Here is a 25,652-nt window from a genome sequence, read left to right on the forward strand (position 1 = left end):
GTTGCTGTAGCTTTCCCATGACATTTCTATGAGTTGAGAAGGTACCAGATATAAGCATCTTCCCTCCTACCCACGCTCATCACTTATAGTTCCAACTTTGGAGTTGCCTTAATAAAAGGAAAAGAAACTTCCTAAACCACGTACAGTGGCTCACGCCTGTAATCCTAGCTACTTGGGAGGCTGAGCTTGGGAAGATTGCAATTTGAGGTCAGCAGGGGCAAATAGTTCGTGAGATCCCATATGCCAAATAACCAGAGCAAAAATGGACTGGAGATGTGATTCACACCTGCTTTGCAAGTGTGAAGCTGTAATTTCAAACCTCAGTCCCACCAAAAAATTTTTAAAAAGAAAAGAAACTTTCCCATCTGCTGCAGGAATTTTTTCTTCCTGCGTTTTTAAAAGGGAGCGCAGCTGGACACAGAAGACAAGATGTGAACAATTCATCCTTCCCTTTCTGAGTCTCCTAGCGCTGGAGGCAGGAAACTAGTGGCAGAATAGGCTGAGCACCTCCAACCACAGCCAACACTGTCACCTTTCAGGTGCTGGAGCTCTATGGCAACCTGATCACCAGCATGGAGTGTCTGTGTGCACACCCGCCCCCGAGGCTGCAGCACTTGGGACTTGGCCACAACAAACTGCTGGGCCCCCTTGAGAGTCTCTACTTCACCTCCCACCACTGGTAACTCAGGGGCCCGTAGGGGAGGGATTAGCAGTGGGTTTGGGTGACTCCACCCTGGAAGCCTGTCTGGGTTCAGACAAAATCTCACTGAAGTCCAGCGAAGAATGGGGGTGGGGAGTGGGAGGGAGAGGGATCTATAATTTAGAGCAGGGTTTCTTAGCTTGGCTCTGCTGACATTTCTGCCAATGACTCTTTGTTGTGGGACCATCCCGTGCAGTGTGGGATGTTTAGCAGTGTCCCTGGTCTCCACCCACTAGGTGCCAACAGCAGCTTCCCCCCAGCTCCACCCCTCCTTATGACAGCCAAAAATGTCTCCAGACAGGTATGCAGGGGCAAAATCACCCACATGCAAACCTCTGTCCTAAAGACAACTCATAGGAACACCACTGCCTGTGAAAAGGCAGTGTCCGTTAGAACTGTCCCTTTCTGCTTGTTGATGGTGGCTGTGCACTGGAAAACTTAAAATCCTGGATTTGTGAAATATAAAGGGTCAGAGGCCGCCCTCAGAAGACCATGATAGGGGGCTGGGCCGGAAAAGCTTCTCAGAGCACCCCGCAAGAAGCCTCAGGGTTTCTGTATTCTGGGGAGTCTGGCAAAGCTCCCTACTGCTTCCTTCTTCGCAGCCTGGGAGAGGGCACAAGGTCCACATCTGCATCACTCCATCACTCCACTCCTATCTGGCGGTTGCTCCTTGGGTGGTCCAGGTGTCATGGGAAAAGGAAGGCCCTTCTAGAACTGCGATTTCCTTCTTCCGCCCCATTCTCTGCTGCTCTCAGCCAAGTCACACAGTCATAGCCAAGTCTGATTGGGAATTCCTTCTTCCATCACCATGACCATCAGGACCTAGCACAGACAGGAAACCATGCACCGTCCTTTGACAGCAGAAATGTCTGGCTTTTGATCCGGAAATCGTATTTCTGTGACCTGTGGCTTAATGCCGAATATGGATTTCAGGGGAAGCATGTGTAAAGCCTCCATCTTTCTCTGTTTTGGAATTTAAAGGAGGGCACATTTCCCGTGAATCGATTTTGCTTATGTTTCCCCAGTTCTCTTGAAGGAGGCTGACATTAGGTTAAGGCTGTGTGCTAATCCCCACGAAATGTTCCTCTTGTGTATTTCCCACTGACTGGCCAGTTACCATCATGAGAGGAAGGATCTGAGTTCAGCCTGTGTTTGTAGAGTGTCAGTGAAAGATGATGCTGACAGGCCTCCTGATGTTTCTGGCCTCTGTCCTAGAAGCTGGAGTCAGTTTGCTTTGAAGCTTGTGGCAGTGGGAGAAGCCACTCTGTGCCTGGTCTTCACCTGAGGCCCTGAGTTTCCTCTTTGCCTGCCTTTCCTGCCCCTTCCCAGGCTGGCTGGGGAGCACTTCCTTTGCCCTTGCTGGCTGTTCTTCAGTCACATACTCCAGGAAATGAGTCAAGAAGCTTCCAGTGGCCATAACCAGTATGACTTTGAAGAGTGTCCTCCAACTTGACCTACAGCCTCCTGCACCCTCCCCCCTGGTTCCCAGGTGACGTTCAGTCTGTCCACAGGGATTTGTAGAGAAACTTCCAGGGACATAATACTAGGCTAGACATTTGGCTGAGAGGAGTGGCTCGATGTGAGTGGGAGTCAGATGGGGCAGGCTGTGCATCTGTCCAGGTCTGGTGCTTTCCCCTGCTCATCAGGTGGCCTGCCCCCTTTCCAGGCCCAACCTTGTCTCCCTGGATCTGGGCTTCAACGACCTGACGGACCTACAGGGCATGATGGCCAGCCTCAGCACACTCCAGCACCTGCGGCTTCTGGTGCTGCAGGGAAACCCGCTGGCACTCGTGCCCTACTACCGCGGCTTCACTGTGGACAGCCTGGTGGGCCTGTCTGTGCTGGACGACGTCACTGTGCCTCCCAGCGAGAAGCACCAGTTCAGGGAGCTCAGCCGTAGTGGTGGTGGGTATGGCCGAGGAGGAGGGCCAGGCGATTGTCCCCGCATCCCAACCCCTGCCTGTGCCCACCTGCCTCAGACTCCCCATTCGACCTCAACCCTGGTCAGGTGTAGTGTAGCCTGGTCAGGGTTTTCTCCAGTTGATCCCTGGGGCTGGGACTTGGCGCCTCCACAGTTCTTTGTTTCCTCGCTGCGATGGTGGCTTGAGATCCCCCCCTTGTGGCCCATGGCGCAAGGTGCATCAGAGGTTTCCACGGGTCAGTGATAAAATCCTGATCCCTGTGGACATGTGCTGGGGTGGCCAATAACCCTGACTACTCACCCTCTCAGAGCTGTTCTGACCCGTCAGGAAAACCAGGCTTTGAGGGCTCCCCTGACTTATCCCATTCACTCCCATTGAACCTGGCACAGCTGGCACTGGAACCCCTGAATGGAGGGGAGGACTCACAATCCATTCCTTCCTCTGCTGCTGTCTGTCTGCCGGCTTCCAGCCCCACATCCCTCAGTCCTGCCATTGTTCCTTGCAGACCTCCTGCCACGTGAGGCACAGTTTGTGGTGACTATTGGAAATGTCAAGGGGGTTATGGACTCCTCTGTCTTGGACCCGGAGCCAGGCCCTGAAGGCCCCTTTGTCACCTACAGATATTACGTGACCTACGACTTTGTGGAAGATGAGGGAGGTGAAGGGAGTGAGTATGGCGGTGTGCTGGCTGAGGTGCGTCCCTGCTTATCTTGGGGATAGGGTGGACTCTGTGCAGATAGACCCAAGGGGGTTCTTGGTCAGGCAGAACAGCATCTTGGTGCCCAGGAAAATCCATAACACAGATTCATGCCCATACTTCATGAAATGACCTGGCTCCAACCCATGTCCCCCCACAGCCAACATGATTCTGAACCCTGCATTCTTTGTTCCCTGTGACATCTGAGTCATCCAGGGAGCAGCTCGATGGGGGCGTAGCTCATTGATAGAGTGTTTGCCTACTATGCGTGAGGCCCTGGGTTCCAGCCCCAGCACTTAAAAAGAAAAAAAAGAAAAGAAAAGATCCAATAGAAATCATCCAGATGCTTACATCAGACACTCACTGAATGGAGCCTTCTGGCAGCCTTGGCCTTGTGATACGTCCTTCCTGGCAGATTGTCAAGCCCTCCCCCAGCTCGGAACTGCCAGGTGAGGAAATTGATGAACAGTCTTCTGAGGAGGCCATGAAGGAGGTCACCGAAGAGGTGGACGAGGAGTTTCCTGAAGAGTTGGGTGAGGAGTCCCTGGAGTCAGGAATAACTGAGCTGGGAGAGGAGTCGGACTTGTCGCTCATCTCAGGGCACTCAGCACCCCTGACACAATCCATAAGTTCTGCAGAAGAGCTGGCAAAACTGCGGCCACGAATAGATCCCCGGCTCTGCCCATCCCCAGGGTAAGGCTGGGACCTGGTCAGGAGCAAGTTGGGGTTCCCAGCTAGCCTAGGCTGCACCCTCTTCCTCCTCCTCACTCCAGAGTGTCCCCAGGAGTGACCAAAGCCATATTCTCTCATTAGCTGGCCCCCAGGCTATGAACTATGCAGGCTGGGTGTGGGGTGAGTGTTTGACCCTCCTTTCTTGGAGACCTAATCTTCTGCTGAAAGCACAGTTGAACCCCAGGTGCCTGGATGTGAGCATGGTGTGGTTGGTGCGTGCCAGTCAGTAATCCTAGCAATCAGGAGGCTGAGGCAGGAGGAGCTCCAGGCCAGACTGAGCTACATAGTGAAACCCTGTCTCCAGGGAAAAAAAATAATATGTTCTATATACTGATTTGAAATTTACTTATTCCACATGTGGCTAGAAACGTATAGACCTGTTGTATTCTTTTTTAAGTGAATGATTAAAGTATAACTCCATACAGAGAGGTGTACTTCTGACGCACAGTGGTGAGGACACATCTGTAACCACTACTTGAAAAGAAATAGATTCCCCCTGAGGCCCCATTATGCCCATCCCAACCTTCCCGCCTTCCCCTCCCCAAGGGCAGTGTTGGCTCAGCTTCCAACACCATTAACCAGTTGCTATTTTACAGTTTTACACAAATTAAACGATATAGTATTCTATTGTATCTGGCTTGTTTTGCTCAAAAACTTTTTGGTAAGCAGGGTGCTGGTGGCTCACGCCTGTAATCCTAGCTTCTCAGAAGGCAGAGATCAGGAGGATTGAGGTTTGAAGCCAGCCAGGGCAAATAGTTTTTGAGATCCTATCTTGAAAAAAAGCTTCACAAAAAAGGGCTGGTGGAGTGGCTCAAGTGGTAGAGCACCTGCCTAGCAAGTGTGAGGCCCTGAGTTCAAACCCTAGTATGGGAAAAAAATAAAAATTTGTTAAAAGATTCATCCAGTTCCACTTCTGTACAGTTTGTGTTTGTTGTGTGAATTCATTTAGTGCATAGGATATCTTTTTCTGGCTCTTTAGTTCCAACTGAATAACACTGAATTGAAAATGTGTCTCTGACAGACAACATCTAATTGGATTTTTTTCTTAATCCAGTCTGATAATCTCTGCCTTTTTATTTGATTATTTAATCCGCTCACATTTAGTATGTGAATTGCTTTCTCTGTATCATGATTATTTCTTTCCCCTTTCCTCTTTACTTTCTTCTTTTGTGCACTAGTGGATATTTTACAGTGTACCATTTTAACTCATTTAATGATTTTTAAAAATATTTTTGAGTTAGTTCTAAATTGTTACTCTATTGTTTGCAACATACATCTTATCAGACTCTACTACAGATTTATGTTATTTTAGTAAGGATTGAAATTTATTCCTATGTACCTCCGTTCCCTCTCACCTTTTGTGCTATTTTTGTTATAAATATTATAGTTGTGATAAATATTCAAAAATTTATTATTACCATATATTACAGACAAAATAGTACATGGTTATAATTATAGCTTTATACAACCCATGTCATCAGAGAAGAAAGCAGAGCACAGATAGATATGTATGTGTGTGTGCTTTTAAGCTTTTTTTTTTTTATTATTGTTGTACTGGGAGTATGTTGATACATTTACAAAAGTTCTTACAATATATTAGTTTGAATTAACTCCTCCATCATTCTCCTTTATCCTCTCTCTCCTCCATTTCTGGAACAGTTTCAGTGGGTCTCATTTTCCCACTTTCATACATGAATACATAATATTTCAACCATATTCACCCTCCTACACCCTTTCCTTATTTCCTCCTCCCTTCCAGTGGTACCAGCCCACAGACAGGACCTGTTTTACCTTCCTGTTCTCTGTTTTTGAAAAAAGACATCTTTAAGATGCTGTACGGGGGTTTCATTGCGACATGACCATGTATGGACGTATTATATGGAGCAGGCTCTCTCCACCTGAGCTACACCTCCAGCTCTCTCATTTTATTATTGAGACAGGGTCTTGCTATGTTGCACAGACTGGCTGCAAACTTCTGGACTCAAGTGATCCTGGCTGCCTCAACCCCCTGAGTAGCTGAGACTATAGGCACTCACCACCAATCTCAGCTTCACTGATTTTAAAATCAATTATTGGGAGGTGGAGAGAGAAGGATCACAGTTGAAGATAAGCCTAGACAAAAAGTTTGCAAGATCCTATCTCAAAGAAAAAGCTAGGCATAGTGGTCCATACCTGTAATCCTAGCTATGCAATAGGCATAATAGGTAAGAAGATGGAGGTCTGAGGTCAGCTCTGCACAAAAGCACAAGACCCTATCTGAAAAATAACTAAAGCACAAAAGGCTGGAGGAGTGACTCAAGTAGCAGAGTCACTTACCACTTAGCAAGCATAAGGCCCTGTGTTCAAACCCCAGGGCCACAAACAACTAATTATTATTGCCGCATGTATTCCCATCCTCTGTGTGTCCCTTTTTTAACATTGGATTTGCCACAGTTGTTTTGCACAGTTCAAAAGCCCTGCACCTACACAACTGTTTTTTGTTTGCTTATTTGTTTTGTGGTTCTAGGGCTTGAACTCAAGGCCTACACCTTGAGCCACTCCACCAGCCCTTTTTTGTGTGTGTGTGTGTGTGTGAAGGGTTTTTCAAGATAGGATCTCATGAACTATTTGTCCAGGCTAGCTCTGAACCAGGATCCTCCTGATCTCTGCCTCCTGAGTAGCTAGGATTACAGGTGTGAGCCACCAACGCCTGGCCTGTATCTCTTATGGTTTTAGTAATGTTCAACTAGGAAAAACTTTAAATTTGTTATCGTAAATCTCCTTCATGCTTTGATTCCATTGTTAAAGCAATGGTAAGTGACTCCCAACTGGAACACTGCTTCTGGGCTGCCACGCTGCCCTAAAATGACTATAAGTGATCCTTGAGGCCACAGGTCTGGTCTGGGCACTAGCAGAAAATGTCTCTGCTCTGACTCATATCTTATGCTTCTGAGAATTGTTGCTTTCCAATGTGCTTTAAAAATCCACTGGCACTGATAACTCATTCACTCATTTATCAGCATATCCATCCCTAAGATACCATCTTGCTGTTCCAGGAACTAGACCAGGTGTGTGAAAATGAAGAATGCCACACTGCCTTCCTGGAGGCAATTGTTTACGATCGTCTCGATGGGGAGGGTTAAAACAGGCACAACATCTATGTGTAACTCTTTGAACCTCTTTTTTTTTTTTTTGGCAGTACTGGGGTTTGAACCCAGGTTCAAAGTAGCTGAAGTATCCAGTTTCGTGGTGTTATGTAATTCACATACAACCATCACCACCAACCTCCACAACTTTTCATCTCCCCAAACTGGACTCTGTCCCATCAAACACTCGCTCCGGCTGGGCACCAGTGGCTCACATCTATAATCCTAGCTACTTGGGATGAGAGGATTGTAGTTCCAGGACAGCCTGGGCCAAAAAGTTTGCAAGATTCCATCTGAATGGGAAAAATCTGAACGTGGTGGCCCAAGTCTGTCATCCCAGTGAAAGCAGGAAACATAAAATCGGAGGTCCAGGTCAGCCTGGGCAAAAAGTGAAATCCTGTCTCCAAAATAACCAGAGCAAAAAGGGCTGGAGGCATGCCTGAAGTGGTAGAGCACCTGTCTAGCAAGTGCAAAGCCCTGAGTTCAAATCCAGTATTGCCCCCCAAAATACTACTAACTCCCACCTTCCCTGCTGTCCAGTTCTGGCACTCCTCATTCCACTTTTTGTCTCTATGGGTTTGACCAGATGCCCTACATAAATAAAATCATGGCACTTGCCCCGTGGGGTCTGGCTTATTTCTGAGCGTGACAAGTTTCCAAGACTCATGTATGGTGTAGCCTGTGTCAAATCTCCTTGTTTTCTAAGGCTGGCTGCTCTTCTATGGCGTGGGGCGTGGGAAAACATTTTTTGTTTATTCATTCATCTGGTGAGGGACATTGGGTTGTTTCCACCTTTTGCCTATTGTGAACAATGCTGCCACGAGCGCTGGTATACAGATTTTATTCTGTACTCTTTAGAATGCTTTCTTTCCCCTCCTGGTGAATTTCCACATTCAGTTTGTCAAGCCCCATGACATGACTCAGAAGAATTTTGATTGCTGTTAGAGTGTCATTTTGTAGGGACTCAGGGAAATTTTAATGATTCTACTTTTTACTTCACTGTGATCATCTTTTTCAAACCTTTGATGCATTTCTGGTTGGTTTCCATTAGTCGCCTGTGCAGAGCCAAGGGTGAAAGTCTCCATGGGTGCTCATTTTGCCTTCCTGGCCTTCTGATCCTGTGCCCTGTTCAGTGGCATCTGGGCCCCTTGCCTCACACTGTTTGTGGTGCTCATAGTCCCCTCACCGCTTGTCCAGGCTCCCAGCCACAGCCCCTCATGATAGCGCCATGTCTGCATCTCCCCCTCAAGGACAGTCCTCTTTAGCACCGTCCCCAAGCCGTGGGCTGAGGTCATTCCCTGCGACTATGAGATGCAGCACACCCTCAGGGACCTGGTGCCGGTCAAGGCCTTCCTGCTGGCGGGGACCACAGTGACCATTGTGGAGGAGAAGGTGGGTGGAGCAGGCAGGCAACTGCCCACTTCCCACTGTCTAGAGTGCCTTCAAGTCCCCTTCCCTCTGCTCTGGCTTCTTTCAGACTGTCCTTCACCCATCCCCTTGTTAGATGCTTCTTGGTGCCTTTCCAGAAAGGTCAGGGGAGAAGTGACCCCAGCCAGCCCCTGGTCACTAGAGGCTGTCTGCTGTCACCTAGGTTCTCTCATGGCCTTTGTTGCCACCTGTTGAAAGTCCCTTACATGCCAAGAAAGGAAAAGGAGAGGGTGACAAGGCGAAGAAGGAGAAAGGAAAGAAAGGGAAAGTGGAGGTCCCTAAGGTATGGCCCTGCTGGTCTGTGGCATGGGCCCCTGTGGAGGGGATGGGAGCCTGGCCTGTCCCTTGCCTGGCACTGTCTCACCCTCCTGACTCCCCCACAGGACACGAAGGCGCCCAAGAAGAAGAGAGAGCCCCCCAAGGATCTCCGGCATGACCCACCTATCCTGCAGGTGGTGGGCCATGGGACCGTGATGCTAGAGCCCTTGCTGGTGGGGGAGCCGGTGGTGTCCACTGTGTGCAACTTTGGTGTGGTCCGCACCCCAGAATACGAGAAGCTGATACTTGCCAGGGTACAGTGGGGCCCCAGCATGCCCTTCTGTATCTGCCTTTGCCCTCCCCACCGAGAGCTTGCTGGGCAAGGCAGAACTATGGGCCAGGTCAGGGGGCTTGGGGCTCGGGGTGGACTGAGCCATGCATCAGGCTCCTGGTGTGCCCCCTCCATGCTCACTGGCTATCCAGAAGCTCCTCCTCAGGTGTGACCCAGGTCAGGTCCCCTCACCATCAGGAACCACCCCCCACCGAGGCAGCCCCTGGTCTGCATCTGTACCTCCCCTGCAGTTCCCATTCCAGTAAGCAGCTTGCTTTGCGGTTCTGTCTCTCAGGATTCAAAGAAGACGAAGAGAGCTGCCAAAAAAAGTAAGAGCCCCTGGGGTGTCACTGCGTGGGGGCCGGGGGGCACCCAAGGCCCCGCTGAGGGAGCCGCCATGATCTGGGCCACGGGACTGGAAGGAGGAGAATTTTATCTTCCAGCTGGTGGAATGGCTACGTCCACTCAGAGGACCAAACCCTGTAGCATCCCAGCAGCCCCCAGACCACAGTCCCCTGTGAAGGTGTGGGAAAAGGCATATGGGGCTGAGGCCAGATGGGGGGAGAGGAGGGTTGGGGCCAGGGTCCTCCGGCTCCAGCAATGATTGGCCAGAGAAAGAGCCTGGGTTTATTGTATGAGTGCCCGCTGAAGTTTCTGCTCTAGGTAAGTTTTAGATTTGAGTTTCTTTTTCTTGTTTTGTTCTTGTTTTTGAGACAGGGTCTCATTAAGTAACCAAGGCTGGCCTTGGACTCCACTGGGTAGCCCAGGTTGGCCTCAAACTTGCCTTTCCCCTGCCTCAACTTCCCAAAGTGTGGATTTGAGTTTTAAAAAAGAGTCATCTGGCTTGGAGAGATGAGAGACGAGACCTGCTGGGGGGCCATTGCGAAAGCATGAGACAAGACCATTATTTATTACAGCCAAAAAGTGGAAACAGTGCAACAATGCTAATGTCTAGCCACTGATAAATGGTGTGGGAGGGATGTGGTACGACCGTACAATGAAACATCACTCAGCCATAAAAAGGAAGGAAGTTCTGACACAGGCTACAATGTGGACACGTTTGAAATTACAGTGATGAGTGAAAGAAGCCAGGCCCAAAATGTCACAGTTATAATGTTCCATTTATTTTAAATCTCCATAATAAGCAAATTCATAGAGACCGAGAGTGAATTCATGGTTGCTGGGGTGGGGAGGAAATAGAGAGAGACTGGTGGGTATGGGGTTTCCGTGTGGGGTGACAAACACGGGATGGAAATTGATGGTGATAGTTGCACAACATTGTGACTAGGCTAAGAACCTCAGAATTGTAGGTGTTAAAATGATTAAAATGGCTGGTGCCAGCAACTCACTCCTGTAATCCTAGCTATTTGGGAGGCTGAGATCTGGAGGATCACAGTCTGAGGCCAGCCCGGGAAAATAGTTCAAGAGACCCTATCTTCAAAATAAGTAGAACAAAATCGACTGGAGGTGTGGCTGAAGTGATAGAGCACCTGCTTTGCAAGCATGAAGCCCTATGTTCAAACCCCAGTTCCCCCCAAAAAACAACAAACAAAAAGGTGAACGTCTCCTTCTGAGAATCTTTCATCTCAATGAAAAAAATTCACCTTAAAAACATGTCAGAGTTTTGAGGGGGGCAGGGTGTGTGGAGCCTGGTGCCTGCCCCACTAGGAAAGGTGGCACAGGCTGAGCAGCTGCTCTGGGGAGTGAGCCGTGGTGATGTGTGACGTACGTGTGGGGCATCTAGAAACCCCTTCCTCCCTGCCTGGGTGACTCTGTCCCCTGTCTCCCTCTCCTCTTGCCCGGGTCAGACCTCCTGGTTCCTCACTCACTCCAGGCACTTGCCTGCTCACCAGACCTCTGTCCTTCCACCCAGACCCTGGGGGCCTCGTCCCAGGTCTCCTTGGGAAGCTGCAGGTCCAGTTGAAGTGCTTGTGGCTTCCCGCGTACACATCACAAAGGCCCTGAGTTTGCTCAGAAAACTGCACTTGCCACCCTCTCACTCAGCTTCCAGGACTGTCCCCGCTTCCGTCTTCAGGTGAGGGTGGGCGCTCCCCTCTGTGTACATGTTACAATGCTGCCATATGAATGTCAGTCTGTACTCTATGATCCTTCAATGCTTGTCCCCTACATTGGCAGCTATGGGAGGGCAGCGGTTGTGCCTGTATTACTTGTTTAGTCTTGTAGTCCTCAACATCCACCCTCGTGTTAGTCCATCAGCAAACACTGAGTGAATGAATGAGATTCTAGGGGGCAATTAACGCCACAAAATTGCATGAGTGCAGGTTGACAAAGAAAAAAGGGTCGAGCACAGCACTCTGGGAAAACCACAAATTTTGATCAGGAAGGGCAAGAAAGACCTGAAAGGACCAAACCTGACTGTATTTTAGAACAAAAGGATATTTCTAAGAATACAAAGAGCAGGGCTCTCGTGGCTCAACCTGTAATCCCAGCTACTCAGGAGGCAGAGATCAGGAGGATTGTGGTTCAAAGCCAGCCCTGTGTCTGGTAGAACAGCTCAGTGGTAGTAGAGCACCTGCCTAGCAAGTACGAGGCCCTGAATTCAAACTCCAGTGCCACCCAAAAAGAAAAAAGGAACACACTTCTAAATAACCTGTGGGTCAAGGGAAAAAACCAAAAGGGAAATTAGAAGAACTGAATGAAAATGAACCCACAAAATATCAATATTAGTGGAGTGCAACTAAAGCTGTATTTAGACGTGAATTTATAGTCCTAAATGCCTATGTAGAAAAGCTTCGAAAACTAATCAGTGCTTAAGAATTAATTATACATCTACATGAGCACGTTGAAATTCCCATAATATCATTGGCAATACAATGGAAAAATGTGAAACAGGAATACATTTTGACAAAAGAGGAGGAAGTGCTGTCCACTGAAAACCACAAAACTTGCTGAGAGAAACTAAAGACCCAAATAAATGGAGAGAGAGAATATGAATCAGAAGATTCAAGAGCGTTAAGATGTTGGTTTTCCTCGAATGAGCTGTAGATTCAACAGAATCATGGTTCTGGCAGGCTTTTTAATGTTCTTTTATAGAAATCCACAAGCAGATTATGAAATTTATAAGAAAAGAACCAAACGCACACACACATGCAATTTTAGAGAAAGAACAAAATTAGTGGGGTGCCAGTGGCTCATGCCTGTAATCCTAACTGCTTGGGAGGCTGAGATCACGAGGATCGCAGTATGAGGTCAGCCTGGGCAAATACTTCTCAAGGACCCATCTCCAAAACAACCAGAGCAACATGGACTGGAGGCATGGCTCAAGTTGTAGGGTGCCTGCTTTGCATATATGGACATATATGTGTGGCACTTATCTTTGAGGATAAGACAGTTTTAAAGGTTTTTGAAATACATTTTTGTCTTCAATGTCTGGCTTGAGCACAGCTGGATTCATAGTGCTTTGCACCAAGTTCTTGTGATATGTTGCTGTCGTGTGTGTGTGTGTGTGTGTGTGTGTGCGTGTGTATGTGTGTGTGTGTGAAGAAAAAGAAAATCCAGGATCACACCAACACAAAACTGGAAAATAGGGGAGGGGTGCTGTGGGTTTTTTTGCAAGGTCTGGAGCTCAGTAGCAAGTGCTGTACCACTGAGCTGCATCCCCTGCCCCAAGGGGAGTGAACAGGCTTTCAAATAACTTTCTTCCTTGATATAACTTTCTTCCTTGATATTACAGCACATTTGTCAGATGCTAGTTTCTTAAGCTTTATTATTATGTGAATACTAAACCAACATTGATGAATTTTTTTCCCTAATGCATTGGTTCTAAAAGTTCATTGATCTGCTTTGCTTTTGGTTTTGATGGTACTGGGGTTTGAACTCAGGGCCTCACACTTGCTAGGCAGGCGCTCTACCACTTGAGCCACTCCCCCAGCCCTTCTTTGTGAAGGGTTTTTTCGAGATAGGGTCTCGCAAAGTATTTGCCCGGGCTGCCTTTGAACTTCGATCCTCCTGGTCTCTGCCTCCTGAGTAGCTGGGACTGAGCCCCCCAAGCCCTGCCCCCAATCGCATTCTTTAATGCCATACCCACATCGTTAGAACAGCTTCTCCCCCTTTTTATTTTTAAGAACATTCAGGTCACGTGGCCGATACCATGTTCCAAAATCCTAATTTCTACCTGAAAGCTAAGCTGTAAAACACATTTATCTACCAAAATGCTTTCAGTCAGTTGTTTTCCCTGCAGAGCCAGAACGTCTTCATCTTTTAGAAAACGTTTGCCAAACAGCCAAGAGTGACTGTCCATAGCTTGTCAGTGTCCTGCCACTCAAAAAGCAGCTAATTTGTCTCGTGATTCAAAATAGCTGCGTCGTACTAACTGCTGTGGTTGACAATGACTTTCTTTTATCCCTATTCCTGTTCGCACCGACTGGAGGCTGCGCTGGGCTGGGACGGAGGTCCGGGCGGCCCGGCCCCGCGGCCATGGCGTGTCCGTCTTTCCTCAGGTAAGACGAAGCTGACGGCCCCGGCCTACGAAGGCGTGCGCCCGCCGGAGCCGCTGACGGTGGAGATCCAGATCCGGCTGAGCCAGTGCCGCAGCGCGGAGGAGGCGCTCGGCATGCTGGCTGTGTAGGCGCGGCAGAGTAAAGGCTGTGCGAGGATCCGGCCTGCGCGTCCGTTTGTCCTGGCGGGGGAAGGGTGTGGGGTGGGCCGCCCGCGGGTTCCTAGCGGCGTCCAGGGGCGGAGAAGCGGCCGTGTGCGGCGTGCTGGAGGCGCGCGGGGCCGGTGCACCTGGGGCTGCAGGCGCGGGAGGCGCGCGGGGCCGGTGCACCTGGGGCTGCAGGCGCGGGAGGCGCGCGGGGCCGGTGCACCTGGGGCTGCAGGCGCGGGAGGCGCGCGGGGCCGGTGCACCTGGGCGGGCTCGTGCTGGCCCCGCCTTTGCTCGAGGCCCCGCCCACCGCCCGAGCCCCGCGACGCTCCTCGCCCCGCGGAGCAGGCTTCTCTGCGTTGTCCGACCCCGGCGTCCTGCTCAGGTAGGTTCGTGGGGTCTCGTCGCGCAGGGCTTGGGGGTCCCTGGATCCCGGTGCTGGGTTGCTGGGAGGGCGGAGGGGGGACGAGGGGTTGCGTGGGGCTCTGCCCCCCGCGTCCGCTGCGGCCCGGTTCTGGCCCGTGGGCCGCTAGGCTTTCCCTCCCCGGGCCGCGTGGCCGCCGCTGCGCTCTGGCCCTGGCGATGTCCCCAGGGGTCAGGCCCTGCTCTAGCGACCCAAACCCCGTCCGTCACCTGACAGCCCTTTAGAGACTGGCTTTGAACGAATGAACCCGACTTGGCCCTTTCCCGCATCGGAGCGTGTGGGGTCACCGCGTGAGGACTGGAGGCGTTGACTGACACTCGTGCAGCCCCCCAGGACTCTGCACCGCACACCCTCGGGGCGGAGCAATGGCCCTGGAGGGACCGGGGTTGGGCGCGGAAGGGGCTCGGTCCCAGCCTTGCGGGGGACGGTGGGGAGCTTCGGCGGCGGAGGGCAGCGGGCTGAAGCGGAGTGGGCGGCCTGGGACCGGGACAGGCCACCAGCGCCGCAGCGCACCAGTCCGCCCTTCGGAGACGTCGCGGCAGACAGTGCTGGCCTCGCGGCACAGATGCGGCACACCTGCGATCCATTCCCACCCGAGACGGTCACGCTCGTCACCCCTGGCCAGCCCCGCCTGGCAGCCTGCCTGAGAGCTCCCGAGCTGGCCTCCCCGGGCCCACATCCTGCCGGCTAAGGCACCGCGGCCTGGCGGGAGCGTCCTTAAAATAAGGGAAACTTGGACTGGGGCGTGGCTCAAGCTGCAGAGCGCCTGCCGAGGCCCCAAGTTCAAATCAGCTTCCCGCCCCATTTACTCTCCGCCACAGCCCCCCGCGTGGACGCCCCCCGCTGCTTCCACGCACTCTCCTCCCCGCTCACCGCGCCCTTCCAGTTCCTCATTTTCCTCGCAGGCTGGGCTCCTAACCCACTCGTAACGAGCTTCCCCCTGCCACCCACTTCCTCAGATTTTATGGGGCTTAAAGCCTTGCTTCATGCAATTATTGCCCAGATGTCCTTTCAATCAAGGGGGACTTTCTCAACTGGCTTAGGTACTGACCTTGCCCTACGTTTCTTTCAAAAAATAATTTTTTGGCCGCACTGGGGTTTGAACTCAGGGCCTCACACCTGCTAGGTAGGCACTCTACCACTTGAGCCACTCTTACAGTCTTTTGTAGTGATGGGCTTTTTTTTTTTTTTTTTGAGATGGGGGTCTCTCGGACTGTTTGCCTGGGGTTAGCGTCACACCACGACCCTCCTGATCTCAGCCTCCTGAGAAGTTAGGATTACACAAATGAGCCACACTTCTCTGCACATCTGGCTGGTGTTGGTTTTGGCCTGTCTCTTTAAATGAGGTGACCCTGCTGTGGCTGCATGGCTAGCACTAAAAGAGATGACAGGTAGACTGGTTAGAACAGAAAGTAACGGAAATAGAAAGGAACTGGAGCGACCACAGGATACAAAGTGGAGAGCCTGGCTACTGTGGACCTTGGGCAGGTTACCCCCGTTATTTTCTCATCCTCCTTGGGTTTCAGGGACTTCAGTTAAGTGGTATGAAGAGGAAGGGTGGCAGGTTGCCTCGGAGTCATGTGTCCCCACTACAATCTCTATTTTCTAGCATGCTGTGTGATTTTGTCCCAAACCCTGGTTTAGTGGACTCTCCAGAAAACCAGACCCAGGCAGGGGTGTTCCCTGGTGGCCCCCAACCTGCTTTCCCTGCAGTGCAGGGTCTCCTGGGAAACCTCAAGCACAGTGCCTGCACAGAGGTCAGGCCACAACTCAATTTTTGTGCAGAACTCTGACTTGAGACATAGTATTCGATGCTAGGTTTCATATTTACTGAATTTGACCCCCCCCAAGGCTAAACTGTCGCCATTTTCAGTAAAACCCCATGGGGTGCTTGAGTGTCCTGGGAAAGGCTGAGAATGTTTATGGTGTCTAAAAATAGCTGCCAAGTCACTTGGGAGAAAATGCTGATCCCTGGGCCCTCTCCTTAAGATGGCAGAAGGCAGGCAGGGCTGGCAGAGCAGGTGCGCTTCATCTTTCTCCAGGGAGCAGCTCTGGGAAGTGCCAGAGGATTCGCTGCCAGCAGGGACTGAGGCTTGGGGCTGGCAGCAACTCTGCTGGCTCTGAAGGATAGGGCCCAGGGCGAGCTTGGCTCAGGTGCTCTCTCCCCACAGGGCCTCGCCATGGTGTGCAGGCCAGGGTGGCTGCTGCTGTACAGCGTGGTGGTGCTGCTGCTCAGCTGCCTGCTCTTTCTGAAGAAGGCGGCCATACCATCAGGAACCCCTGCAGTCCACCAGCCTTTCTCGGCCTCGCCATGGCCCCATCGCAGCCAGTGCCTACCCAACCTCTCAGTGGCTAATGCCTCCCTGTCCCTGCCCAGCCGTCACCGCCTCTTTTTGACCTATCGACACTGCAGAAATTTCTCCACCTTGCTGGAGCCTTCTGCCTGTGCCAAGGACACCTTCCTGCTCCTAGCCATCAAGTCACAGCCTGGTCACGTGGAGCAGCGTGCAGCTATCCGAGGCACGTGGGGCCACGCGGGGAGCTGGGCCCAGGGCCGGAAACTGAAGCTGGTGTTTCTCCTGGGGGTGGCAGGACCGACACCCCCAGCCCAGCTGTTGGCCTATGAGAGCTGGCAGTTTGATGACATCCTACAGTGGGACTTCACTGAGGACTTTTTCAACCTGACGCTCAAGGAGCTGCATTTCCAGCGATGGGTGGCAGCTGCCTGTCCCCATGCCTACTTTACACTGAAGGGGGATGATGATGTCTTTGTTCATGTCCCCAACGTGCTGGAGTTCCTGGATGGCTGGGACCCAGCCCAGGACCTCCTGGTGGGTGATGTCATTCGCCAGGCCCTGCCCAACAGGAACATCAGAGTCAAATACTTCATTCCGCCCTCCATGTACAGGGCCCGCCACTACCCGCCCTATGCGGGGGGTGGAGGCTATGTCATGTCCAAAGCCACCATGGGGCACCTCCACACAGCTGCAGAGGAGGCTGAACTCTTCCCCATTGATGACGTCTTTGTGGGAATGTGTCTGACAAAGCTGGGTGTGAACCCCACCCACCATGCTGGCTTCAAGACATTTGGAATCCGGCAGCCCCTGGATCCCTGCCTGTACAGAGGGCTCCTGCTGGTGCACCGCTTCAGCCCACTGGAGATGTGGACCATGTGGGCACTGGTGACAGATGAGGGGCTCAAGTGTGCAGCTGTTCCCAAGTCCCAGTTCTGAAGGGTAGGTTGAGCAACAAGCTTAGGATGAACAAAATGGGAACACTTGAAATTCCTTGGGAAATGCTAACTTCCTTTGTGTAAACCCTCCTACCTTGTTGCTCTGATTAAAAAACACTGAAATGTGACAACTTGTCCAACAATTGTTGAATGGAAGCAACTGCTGCCAGTATGGCCTAGGGCTCTGACCATCTGGGATGCTGTCTATGGCCCCAGAAAACACACACACTTTTTTTAAATGCAAAAATTCTCCGTTGGATGCAATAAAAGGAACTCAAAGAAGGAACAAAAAACAAGCAGCATGGGTAGGGTACGTCCTATTGAGCACCAGGTGAACACTGCATTCATTCCTAGTAAGACTCCTTGGCCTGTCAGAAGGTATTACAAATGCTTAAAAAGAAATCTAACTGGATAGGCTCCCTTTCTCTCCAAAACTCATATCCCAATGGAGAGAGCTTTAAATTGTATTTGAAAATCTGAGTAAGATTAAAAAAACAGGTTAAATAGCTATTGAACTTGAAAAGGACCCCTCTCTCTGGCCCACTTTGTTTAAAGATCAGGGAGAGAGAGCAGCTGTGCTGAGGGGGTGCAATGTTAAACAGGGTAGAGTGCCTGGGGGCTAAGAACCAGGTCCAGGAAAAGCTGAGACTGTAGGGAAAGGGATCAGGCACTCACAGCTCAAAGGCTTCTGGCCTGATGGGCCAGGGCAGGACCTGCAGCCTCTCTGCAGTTATGCTGATGCTAGGTGGGTGGTATCCACCCCTGCTTTCCCCATTGAGTAGGTGGACAGGGCAGCAGGCTCAGGCCCTTAATCTTCACGCAGGTAGGCTTCTTGCTCCTGGTCAGTACTCTCATGCCCTGCCTCCTGTGTTTTCTGGTGCAGCTCTTGTGTCTGTGCTTCTGCCAGCTTGGTTTCTGCTTTCTGGGAGAGCTGGCGTACCTCCTGCACCTGAGATTTCACCAGCTGGATGTGATTCCGGGCAGTTATAGAGGCCTGATCTGCTCCTGTCAAAAGATGAGACAACTACACTGAGCAGACAGAAAGTGGCAGGTGCAGGTGTGGACATGAAGAAAGCCTGGGGCTCTGTGGCTATCATCTGATATCATCTGAGCCCCTTCTGGATCACTACTCCCCCTGCCCCCCCCACCCCCCCCACCCCCGGCCGAGTACTGGCGCTTGAACTCAGGACCTTGACCTTGAGCCACTTTACCACCCTATTTTTGTGAGTTTGTTTTTTTTTTTTTTTTTTTGAGATAAGGTCTTGAACCATTTGCCTGGGCTGGCTTCAAACAGCGATCCTCCTGACCTCTGCCTTCCGAGTAGCTAGGAGTACAGGTGAGAGCCACCAGCATCCGGGCTGAGTTACTTTCACTGACACCCTCCTTTCCTCCCCCTAGGTCTGCATTTGTAGGGAAAAAAAAACAAACCCCAAACCTCTAGGTCCTCTTATCTTAGCCTTCTGAGTGCTGGGATTATAGGGGTATGCTACACCTGGCACAAGTACTACAATTTAATGCATTTTGGCATGGCCAATGACTATGTGGGTGTCTTTTTAATTTACTGTAAAATGACAAGTTGTGAATCACATGGACAATTTTTGTGTATTGAGCTATCATTGTTTTTAAGGTAAACCACTGTCTGATTCACATCTGTATTCATGCTGGCTCCATACAACAGGAGATGTCTCACTTTCTATAATGTAGGAACTGGGCTTGGTGTCCATTTTGGAAGGCACATCTTTGAACATTTTTTTTCAGTACTGTGGTTTGAACTCAGAGTCTTGTACTTGCTAGGCAGGCGCTCTAACACTTGAACCACACTGCCAGTCCCATCCATTTTCAACCTTTTTGTGATTATTAGCCTTATATGGATTCTTTACTTCAGGCAATTGAGGATACACATAAAGATCGTAATAGTTTCAAACAAATTTTAAAAATTCCGCATCAATAACATCCCTGTTACTTTTGTTCAAGGAAGCACCTTTAAAATACCTTGAAGCCAGGCACCGGTGGCTTACGCCTATACAGACATCAGGAGGATTGAGGGGGAAATAGTTCTTGAGACCCTACCTCAACACAAAATAGGCTGGTGGAGTAGTTCAAGAGCCTGCCTAGCAAGCATGAAGCCTGAGTTCAAACCCAATTGCCATCTAAAAAACCCTTGGGAAACCCCCTGGAAAACTGCAAGGACACAGCCTTGGGTACTAAGAGCAAAGGCTTTAGAATTTGGCCTTAGGTGAATCTCTAACATAGCATCTTAGGTGTTGCCCAGCTTCTTTTTAAAAGTGCCTATGAAGTGCTTATCAAAGAGCCTAAAACAGGTTGGTGTGCAATGATTTTGCCACCATGATTCCAAGTTTCATTTTTTTCCATCTGCATCGTTCTATGGCTTTTAATAAGTTGTCTAGGTTATGAAATGCTTAAACTATTTGGAGACAGATTTTTTCCAATTTTTCTAGATAATGACCACCTTAATTCTCTTGGTCTGATCTGTTAGAGTGCTCTTTTCCTACTATGCAAATAAAAAACTGTTTATGTACTGGAAACACGGAAAACTTCTCAAAGTTAAGAACCATAATGGGTATCATCAATTAGAAAAAAAAAAAAAACTTACCAGTTTGGTATGCAGCTTCTGCTGCCATCTCTGAAAGACCAACTGCAGTCATCCAAGTGGTTTCCAGCTTCAAGTATTCTTGTTGTTTTGAAGTCATCTGTAAATTTAGCAAAGAGCTTCAGACAACTCAAGGAGGCCTTAGCACATTTCAGTGAACTTACTGAGATACAATTCTTGCTTACCTCAACTCTGGCTCCTATAATCACTTGCCACACCTCATCTTCCTCTTGCGAATTCATTTTCCCAAGTAAGCTTGTATATTGTCGGTACAGAGAAATTAACGTATAAACAGCCTGCAAATATAGAGTAAGTGAGATGTCAATGTCACCAATTTTCCTAATTTACCTCAAGGACATGAAGTCCCATTGCAACAGTCTTTGTGCCTTACTGAAATTGCACTATTGTTGTATTAAGTTGAGGTATCATCCCTAAGTATTAGTATCTCTACCCAAAAACCAGTGTTTTTAAAAACACAAGGTTTAACAACTTGTTAGCAATTCAGACAACACAATATAGAGAAAAAATAGGTAAACCATGGCTGCTTTAGCTCAGATCAGTCCTCCTATTGCATGCTTTTATCCCTTACTGAACTAGATCAGTGGCTTGCCTCCTGTTTTACATACTGGGCTACTATACTCAAGATTTTTCTGGTTAAAGGGTTCCTAGAAAATACAAAAATGAGTGATTTAGATTCAGCACTCAGTAAGTTTTACTGAAAAGGGCCAAATACTTTAGGCTGTGGGCCTTACAGCCTCTGCTGCAGCTACTCTTGAAAACAGTCTCAGACAATACATAAAGAAGTCTGGTTAAGTTCTAATAAAATACAAATGTAGGCTTTACACCAGATTTGGTTGAGTCATGGGGCTGGGGATATAGCTCAGTGACAGAACACTTGTGTAAAATGTGCCAAGCCCTGGGTTTGATCTCCAGCACCGATTCTTAACTCTGAAAAGGGGAGAAAGACAGATTTAACAAGGGGAGACATACCTTAGTATATTCAGTAATTGCTTCAATCAATGCATATGTGGTTTGAGAGAGAAAAGTAGAAGTGCTATCTGTTACCAAAGACACAGCCCTCCTCATTAATGCTTCATTACTAAGAGAATGAGGCTCTGATTTCTGCAAGACACAAACATTGTCAGTCATAAACACTGTCATTCAACTATAAAGCTCAACCTGAGAACTTTGTCATGAATAGCCAAGAAAAGTAATTCTCATACTGCTTAATGTTTTATGTTGCAATAGCTATATTCTTTGGGTTACCCTTTTTAGGCTTTATTTTGGCAATTTACAACTCTAAAAATAATTGTAGAATATGCTCCTACATATTTTCATTCTCTACTCCATAAAGAAAAGTATTTATGTAAAATGAAAAGATAGTGATTATAACCAACGAATTCATGAAGTTACAATTCACTTATTAACAGAGTATTACATGCTTGAAAAATGTAAGACATTCTCTGCCCTCGAAGACTTCAGGCAGGAAGAGGCCAGAACTACAAAGCTGAATACAATTAAGGCTGTGGCAGAAATGTGTAGGACCTACAGAGGTGACATGCATAAGCAAACTACCAATTACGTTGGGGCAATCAATAATGGTTGAAAGGACTTCATAAATTTGATCAGGATTAGGCTGAGTTTAAAAGTACATGGGTGGGACCAGGGGTGTGGCTCAAGTGGTAGAGTGTCTACCCAGGAAGGCCCCAATTTCAAACCCCAGTACCACAAGAATTATTTTTTAAAAAGTACATAAATTTGACCACAATGAGCAGTATGGTCCTGGAAGTGAGAGGGAGACTCTCCCCTTTAAACTCAACTATTACATTAAACAGAACAGGACTTGGGGATGTGGCTCAAATGGCAGAACATTTACCTAGCAAGCACAAGGGCCCTCAGTTCAATCCCTGATACCTCCAAAAAAACCAAATAATATAACTACCTTAATTATGGGAATTCAGCCACCTTGACTAAACAGTGGCAACTGTAATGACCAATCGATGATCCATGATTCTTTTTTCCTCTTAATAAAGCACTTACTATTATGAGAACTAACCAACTGCTCTGTGAGCTCTGTGATCTACTTTTTTTTTTTTTTTTGCTACTTGAAGTATAAAATCCCAGAATTTAAAAGCAGCAAATATTTGATACGTAACTCAAGAACTTTACCTATCATATTTACATTTCATTCAACCAAGTAATTAACAGTATTCATTATGTACCTTGTATCGAGGAGCTACTCTGCTCACAAATTAAAACTGTGGCATCTCTTGACAACTTCATAATGTGCTAATTTTTCAATGTGTTTCTACTCCTCGTAACAGTTCAGATAGTATTGCTTCTTTTTGACATGATGAAATGGAAACTCAGAATAGTTACGTACCTGTCCCAAAAAGTCATACATCCAGCCCTTAAACCAAATCTTCTCACTCTAAAGTCTGAACTCTTTCTCTATGTTCTGCTGACCCAGGAAAGTGTCACAGAGATTATCAACTATTAAGATACATAATATCAAGTTGTTAATCAAGAAATAGGAAAGGCTTTATAAATGAACAGAGAAAGGACAAAGCAAAAAAATCCTTTCAAGGAAAAAAGGATTGCCCTAACTGTGGCTGAAAATGTGGGCTAAAGATTTATCAGGGATGACAGCTGAAATGAGGCATAGTGACATGAAGGCTTGTGAATGAGCTTCAGAAGATACTAAAAAGAGCCAGTGGCTCACCCCTGTAATCCTAGCTACTCAGGACACAGACATCAGGAGGATAGAGGTTCAAAGTCATCAGCCCTGGCAAACAGTTCTTGAGACCCTATCTCAAAAGTTTCAGGAATATTTTACTAGACTTGCTGTGGTCTCCTATTTAGCTCTTCCCCATAAACCATATAGCTAGTGATTTTAAAAAATAACCATGTACATATATGTCTAATGAACATTTCACACTGACATTTCCAAAACCCACTCCTCTCCATCCCAGTAAATGCAACTCTATTCTTTCAGTTTATCTTGGCATTTAGGTTATACACCCCGTATCCATCAGTCTCCTATTGGCCACATTTGATCAACTTCTCTCTATCTCCTCTGCTGCCTGCCTAGCCCAATTTACGATCTTCTTATGCCTATGCTACGGCATAAGCTTCCTATTAGTTTTCCTGAATGCAGATGGTAACCTTTTAAAACTTATGTCAGACCACAACAGTCCTGAGTTAAAATCTATGGTTTTTCAGAATAAAATTCAAAACCTTACAATGGCCCACAAAGTACAAAACATTTTTTTCTTTGGTGGTGCAGGGGTTTGAACTCACGGCCTCACACTTGCTAGGCAGGTGCTCCTACCACTTGAGCCACTCTGCCATTCTGATTCTCACTCAACTCTCTGGTCTCACCTATGACTATCTCCCTTCCTCCTCCAGTCACATTAACATTGTTGCTGTTCCTCACATGTATCAGGCATACTGCTGCTTCTAGGCTGTTGCACTTAAGAATTCCTTCTGCCTACCAAGCTTTCCCCCTATCAGATCTTATCATGGCTCTTACATCATTCAAATCTCTAATACTTAAATTTTTCCTTATCAGAGTAGTTTTTCTTGATCCACCCTTAAAACAATCCACTCCCACTCCTGATTTGCTATTTGTTTTCTTCATAGTACTTATTACAAGTTGACATCTTTTTATTTTTGTTTTTATTTATGGCAGTGCTAGACTTTGAACTCAGGGCCTCATGTTTGCTAGGCACTCCACCATTTGAGCCATGCCCCCAGCACTAGTTGACATTTATTTCATCCTCAAAATGTAAGTTTTATGGCAGCAAGATTTTGTGTTTTCCTCCCCTCAATCTTGTATTCCAAGTATAAGCACATAAAAGTTTTTAATAAATTTTTGCTGAAAGACTTGGCAGCCTGTATCATTCTCATTATTTCACTCTATTTGAGGTACTGGTTACCTGGAGTACTGCCTTGGTGGTTTAGCTCAATTTCCTATAAGCCAGAAATTCCTCTTCAGGAGGGCTACCTGAAATCTGCTGGCATCTAAGAGCTGCCACAGTAACTGCAGAGGAATCTAACTTTGTTATAATCGTATCTGTGTGCTAAATGACACACCCATGACACTTGACAACTGTTACGGTGGATGACTGAAAAGAATCATAAAAGTAGTGGAAAGAAGTGGTGCCCAAATTCTCCACCCCATCCCCAGAAAAAGACATGAATATTCTTCCCACTTACTGGCCTGCCCCTTCCCCTTGTTTTACTCTGTATTTATAAACTCGGAACCCTAAGGGTGGAGAAGATGATCTACCAGTTTACTTCCCACTTCCATTCTGGGTCAAGAATAAAAATCTCCTTCATTGCTCAATTGGTGCTTCATCTTGTTACTGGTTTCACAATCCCAAGAGTGGAAAAAAAAAAAGGACCCAGTTTAGGCGCAAAAACTGGTAACGATACTGTTTCTTCAAAATGAGCCAATGAAAATGGGAATATTACTGTATCTGCTCAACTCTGAAAGCTGCTGATACAGTAGAAAGCAACACTGGGACTTGAGACTTCAAGAGGACACAGTTCCCGAAGACAAGGAACACCTGTCCCAGAAAGTAACTCACCTGAGCAATGGGAACTGCACACAGGGTTGCACCGAAGCCAGCCACCAGAGCTCTGTGCCACGGTCTCATCAATCCCGAGAAACAGCGTTTCTTGGAGTTAGTCAGCACCGGAACGCACTGCCTGTACCTAGGAACACAAATTTCACAGGGCAGCATTACCGATCTGAATTGGGCGCTTGGTTTTACTTGCAGGGGTTGGGTACTCAAAACTCGGGCAAAAGGGTCTGGGAGCCTTACACCAGGTGCAGCAGTTTAACGTCGCACTGAGGCTGCTTAGAAACCTGATCCAAAATAAGCCCTGCGAAGCGGGATTCAGCTCGGGGCCGGGGTGTCTGATGATTCCGGCTGGAAGGGGGACGCCAGCGTCGATGTTTCCTTGGGTTCGCTGCCCCCGTCCCCCGGGGGGACGTCGTTTAATAACCCGCTCCCTTCCTGAGCCTTTCCCCACCGGTGCCCTTCGCTCCCTCAGGGACTCCGGTGGCTCGCAGGCTAAGCGGACCCAGAAAGGCAGCCCGGGGCTTGGGAGACGCGCTTCCAGGAGCCGGGACAACTAAAAATGCACCAGTGAGAAAGGAGCCCCGCGGGACCGAGGACGGGGGCGGGGCGGACAAGGGAAAGCCACGCAAGCAAGGCCGGCGCCGCTGGTCGAGCCACAGCGCTCTCTGCCTCGCCAGCCCCTCTCCGTTCCTGGCCCCTTCCACCGTCGTGACAGTACCTGAACAAATAAGTTACGCTCCGCGACACCAAACTTCTCAGAGCCGCCATCCCGCGGCGGGAGGACGCCGAACGCACACGCCGGAAGTGACGCAGCAATGTGAGCGGTGGGCAGGGCACCGCCTCCTCCACGTGAGCAGACTTGGCCCTGTTGCCACGCCCCCACCCGAGGAAGCGACTGGGATTGGACAGATGTGGCGGCAGGGGGCGGGGCTCTGGGTAACGACTGTAACGGTCGCACCCGGCGACCAACCGCCGGAGTTTCCGTGTGGGGCGAGGCGAG

The 25,652-nt window shown here is 48.8% G+C and overlaps 3 protein-coding genes across 3 annotated transcripts in view; 2 read left to right on the forward strand and 1 right to left on the reverse strand.

The window, feature by feature from the left end:
* Lrrc43 (leucine rich repeat containing 43) overlaps positions 1-13,802 on the forward strand; it is an 18,197-nt gene extending 4,395 nt beyond the window's left edge. Inside the window, exons 4-12 of the mRNA XM_020161068.2 lie at positions 540-679; positions 2,367-2,605; positions 3,128-3,315; positions 3,735-4,012; positions 8,427-8,568; positions 8,768-8,887; positions 8,988-9,176; positions 9,489-9,522; positions 13,654-13,802. Coding sequence (XP_020016657.2) covers positions 540-679; positions 2,367-2,605; positions 3,128-3,315; positions 3,735-4,012; positions 8,427-8,568; positions 8,768-8,887; positions 8,988-9,176; positions 9,489-9,522; positions 13,654-13,781 — 1,458 coding nt within the window. The 3' untranslated portion in view covers positions 13,782-13,802. The remainder of the gene's footprint in view (positions 1-539; positions 680-2,366; positions 2,606-3,127; positions 3,316-3,734; positions 4,013-8,426; positions 8,569-8,767; positions 8,888-8,987; positions 9,177-9,488; positions 9,523-13,653) is intronic.
* A 275-nt stretch (positions 13,803-14,077) lies between these two features.
* B3gnt4 (UDP-GlcNAc:betaGal beta-1,3-N-acetylglucosaminyltransferase 4) lies at positions 14,078-17,624 on the forward strand. The gene is made up of 2 exons (XM_020161073.2): positions 14,078-14,181; positions 16,392-17,624. The coding sequence occupies exon 2, from the start codon at positions 16,401-16,403 to the stop codon at positions 17,451-17,453; it is 1,053 nt and encodes a 350-aa protein (XP_020016662.2). The 5' UTR covers positions 14,078-14,181; positions 16,392-16,400; the 3' UTR covers positions 17,454-17,624.
* Positions 17,625-17,902: 278 nt separating this feature from the next.
* On the reverse strand, positions 17,903-25,572 carry Diablo (diablo IAP-binding mitochondrial protein). The gene is made up of 6 exons (XM_020161074.2): positions 25,371-25,572; positions 24,656-24,782; positions 21,054-21,185; positions 20,249-20,359; positions 20,067-20,163; positions 17,903-18,457 (listed from the first exon to the last, which is right to left on the reverse strand). Exons 1-6 carry the CDS (start codon positions 25,418-25,420, stop codon positions 18,261-18,263), a joined length of 714 nt encoding a protein of 237 aa, XP_020016663.1. The 5' UTR covers positions 25,421-25,572; the 3' UTR covers positions 17,903-18,260.
* Between the last annotated feature and the right edge of the window lie 80 nt (positions 25,573-25,652).

This window comes from Castor canadensis, chromosome 18 (genome assembly GCF_047511655.1).
Source record: "Castor canadensis chromosome 18, mCasCan1.hap1v2, whole genome shotgun sequence".
Taxonomy (NCBI): domain Eukaryota; kingdom Metazoa; phylum Chordata; class Mammalia; order Rodentia; family Castoridae; genus Castor; species Castor canadensis.

What these genes read in the sequence shown, in the direction of transcription:
- Diablo (XM_020161074.2), bottom strand. Translation starts at nt 25,420, where the DNA reads ATGGCGGCTCTGAGAAGTTTGGTGTCGCGGAGCGTAACTTATTTGTTC. An exon ending in AGCGTAACTTATTTGTTCAG is followed by an intron (nt 24,783 to 25,370) that starts GTACTGTCACGA and finishes TTGTGTTCCTAG; the next exon opens with GTACAGGCAGTGCGTTCCGG. An exon ending in AGAAGCTGCATACCAAACTG is followed by an intron (nt 18,458 to 20,066) that starts GTAAGTTTTTTT and finishes ATCTTTTGACAG; the next exon opens with GAGCAGATCAGGCCTCTATA.
- B3gnt4 (XM_020161073.2), top strand. Translation starts at nt 16,401, where the DNA reads ATGGTGTGCAGGCCAGGGTGGCTGCTGCTGTACAGCGTGGTGGTGCTG.